This window comes from Clytia hemisphaerica, unplaced genomic scaffold (genome assembly GCF_902728285.1).
Source record: "Clytia hemisphaerica strain Z4C2 unplaced genomic scaffold, Clytia hemisphaerica genome assembly, whole genome shotgun sequence".
Lineage (NCBI taxonomy): Eukaryota > Metazoa > Cnidaria > Hydrozoa > Leptothecata > Clytiidae > Clytia > Clytia hemisphaerica.
Window position 1 is genome coordinate 217984 of NW_027104310.1, and position 3320 is coordinate 221303.

Below are 3320 nucleotides of genomic sequence, written 5' to 3' on the forward strand. Positions count from 1 at the left end.
AAGGAGAGACATACAGATTTCTGTATGTCTGACCCGTGCGGGATTGCATTTATTTTTCTTTCTGTTTATTGTATTTTTGGAAATGCTCATTTATTTATATGTTCCCATGTTTAATGTTACTATGAAATATCATTTAGTCAAAAAAGTTGGATGGATTCTCAAAAACCTAAAAAAGGTTGTAAAATTAAACAACGTTTTTTGAGGGAAGAAGCTTCTAGTCGTTGAAATTCAGAAAAGACACGCAACCTCACCTCTTCGATTCTTTTTATTTGGAGCTTGAATTTTTTGTATATGGGTCTGTCTTCAACGACTAGTTTACTAGTCTAGTTCCGACCCGGATAGGTGGCAATTTCAAATTTCTCCTGTAAGCATAACAAACGGTTGTTTGTTCCGGGATATAAGCTCTCTTGTTGCACACTATTTTCCCTGCTAACTGTCGGGTTTCCATTCTTCTCTTTGATCTTCCAGAACTCTGTTGAAAGGGTTGTGCTGTTTCTATAGTTCTCTTTATATGGATAAAACAACCTTCGCTTGAAATTTGGTATTCCCTTGTGCTCTGACATGTTCTTAAATTGTTCTTACATTTTGATACTTGATCTTAACAGGCGAAGAAAACCAAATTAGGAATCTCGACTACCTAAGACCACTAGGAAAAAGTGACCATAGTTCGTTGGCTTTCAATTTCGTTTGCTACGCTTACTCCAAACCTACGCAAACAAGGTTCATCTATGCTTCGGCAAATTTCAAATTAATGAAAAATGACCCGACGTTGAGGGAATGGAAAGAAGGTTTCAAAAATGCATTCGTGAATAAATCAGTGGAAGATCTTTGGGAATCGTTCAAGAAAGTTGTCATCGATCTCAGAAATCGATTTGTCCCTTTGAAAGAAGTTGGAAACGATTTTTGGAGGAAAAAAGGTAAAGTTCCAATTAATAAGAATCTTTAGGATGAAATCAAGCTAAAAAAACGCTCCATAGAAGTTGGTTAAGATCTGCACCTATCGACAGAGATCGTCATCGTGTCAATTACACTATTGGAAGAACAGAGTTAATCGTTTGATGTCAAAGGCCCGCAGGACTTATGAAAAAAAGCATTTGTGATAAATCCAAGGAAAAGCCAAAGATATTTTGGTCTCATGTAAGATCTAAACTTAAGTCATCAAGCGGAGTCTCACCATTACTTGAAAACCCTGATGACAAATCGTCGATTAAACACGACGATCTCGACAAGGCTAACATCCTACAAAAACAGTTTTGCAGCGTCTTTACCAATGAGCGCCCAGGAACGATTCCCGACTTTCCTACACGAACGGAGAATCAAGTTGAGAACATCATCATAACAGAAGATATGATGAGAAAACAGATAAAATTGCTGGGCGTGAGTAAATCCTTCGGTCCGGATGATATACACCCGAAAATGTTAGTTGAACTGATTGACCATCTAGCCGAACCCCTGACTATCATCATGAACAAGACCTTGTCTGAGGGAACAATACCAAAAGATTGGAATGGAACATGTGACTCCAATTTATAAAAGCAAGGGTGCCCAAAACCTTGCGATAAATTACAGACCTGTTAGTTTGACTTCAGTAGTCTGTAAGTTAATGGAATCATTTATAAGAAAGCACATTATGAAGCATCTAACTGACGAAAAGCTTCTAGCCAACAAGCAATACGGTTTCATTAGTCGCCGCTCCACCGTCACACAACTCCTAAATTATTTGGACAAGTGTTGTGAAAGTATAGCTAACGGAAGTGTTGTTGACACTATATATTTCGATTTTGCGAAAGCTTTTGATACTGTCTTTTGATAGACTCTGACTTATCCTTTGAAGAACATATTCTTCACTCTGTACACAACCTTTGTCTGACCTCATCTCGAGTATGCCCAATCTTGTATGGTCACCAAAACTACGTAAGGACATCAACTTAATTGAGGGCGTTCAACGACGTGCCACTAGGATGGTCAGAAGGTTAAGTAATCTACCATACGAGCAGCGCCTACGAGAACTTGACTTGCCTTCTCTCGAATTCAGAAGACACTTCGGAGACATGGTTCAGATCTACAAACACTTGCACTTCTACGATAAGGACACCACAGTTGGAAAGTTTATTCGCAGGGTGCTTCCATCTCGAATTCACGATTACGAACTGATACCAAACTTTGCAGACGATGAATTTAGAGTCCAGACCAAGTCGTTTTATTATCGATGTGTGACAGCATGGAAACAGCTACCAAAAGAGACTTACAACGCTACTAGCATCAAAGCGTTCAAGGAAGAACTAACCAAGGCATGGATGGAACATTCATTGCGCTACGAATCAAAATCTTTGTACCTGTAGACGATAGATCGCTTTAGAGGCCCTCGTGTGCCTGGACTGTAAATCTTCATAAATAAGAAAAAAAGTAAGAACAAGTAAACAAGTTAAGAACAGTTTAAGGCTTTGCAGACTATAAAACATCCAATTTCTAAGAAAAATGAACAAAAATACTCCAACAATAGTGAAAATAAGAGTATGTTAAGGACACTTTTAGGATTAAAACTGAAGAACGGCTGAAGGCTTCAAAATTTTGGATGTCTTATAAAAAATGTATATAGGATTATAATTATCTATTGAATAAATGGATTATGATCAGTGAGGGGTATAATGATGCCATCTTTACTTCTCTATTTATTATTGGAAGACAAGAATTTCACAAAAAGCAAGTTGGATGAGTCATCTCGTCTCATTAATAAGGTGTATATTTTGTTTACAAGGTTTCGTATGTTTACTGTCTGAGACATGACTCATACTTAGAGAACTTCCTCGTGGTTTCACTTGTGACGTAGTTAGTGTTGATGTTTTGTTTTCTCTTATAAGAAATTTGATATGTATAGATAGGACGGTCTGACATATTTCTAAAAAAACTGTAGTGAGTAGAGTCTCTTTAACTCGAACCACCATAAATCGAATGTCTGTCTCAAAAGTAGAAAGGCCGTAAATATACAGGACGTTAGGTCCTTTACTTTATGTACCAACTGAAAATAAATTAATAACTCACAATAATAATCTTCTTAACTTGAACGTGCTTTCTGGTCTCTTCAGTTGACAAAGCCCTATGAACCAATCTCCATAACACAAAATTTCCTTAACTCGAACAAATTCGTGTTCCCCGTGCGTGTTCGAGTTATGGAGACTTAACTGTATTATGTTGACACAATGATGATGATGGTTCAAACGCGGAGGGTAATGTAATACAACTTTATCTAGTGGCTTGTTCCAGTGGAGCATTCAAACGAATTGGGTATAAGAACTAACTATATAAGAGCATACTCTTAG

At 37.4% G+C, this 3320-nt stretch overlaps 1 protein-coding gene across 1 annotated transcript; it reads left to right on the forward strand.

Moving 5' to 3' along the window:
- Positions 1–1883: 1883 nt before the first annotated feature.
- On the forward strand, positions 1884–2342 carry LOC136817525 (uncharacterized). Its single transcript, XM_067073852.1, has one exon. The coding sequence runs from the start codon at positions 1884–1886 to the stop codon at positions 2340–2342; it is 459 nt and encodes a 152-aa protein (XP_066929953.1).
- Positions 2343–3320: the final 978 nt, after the last annotated feature.

Bases quoted from the DNA above. Each gene is read 5' to 3' on its own strand.
- LOC136817525 (XM_067073852.1), top strand. From the start codon at position 1,884: ATGCCCAATCTTGTATGGTCACCAAAACTACGTAAGGACATCAACTTA.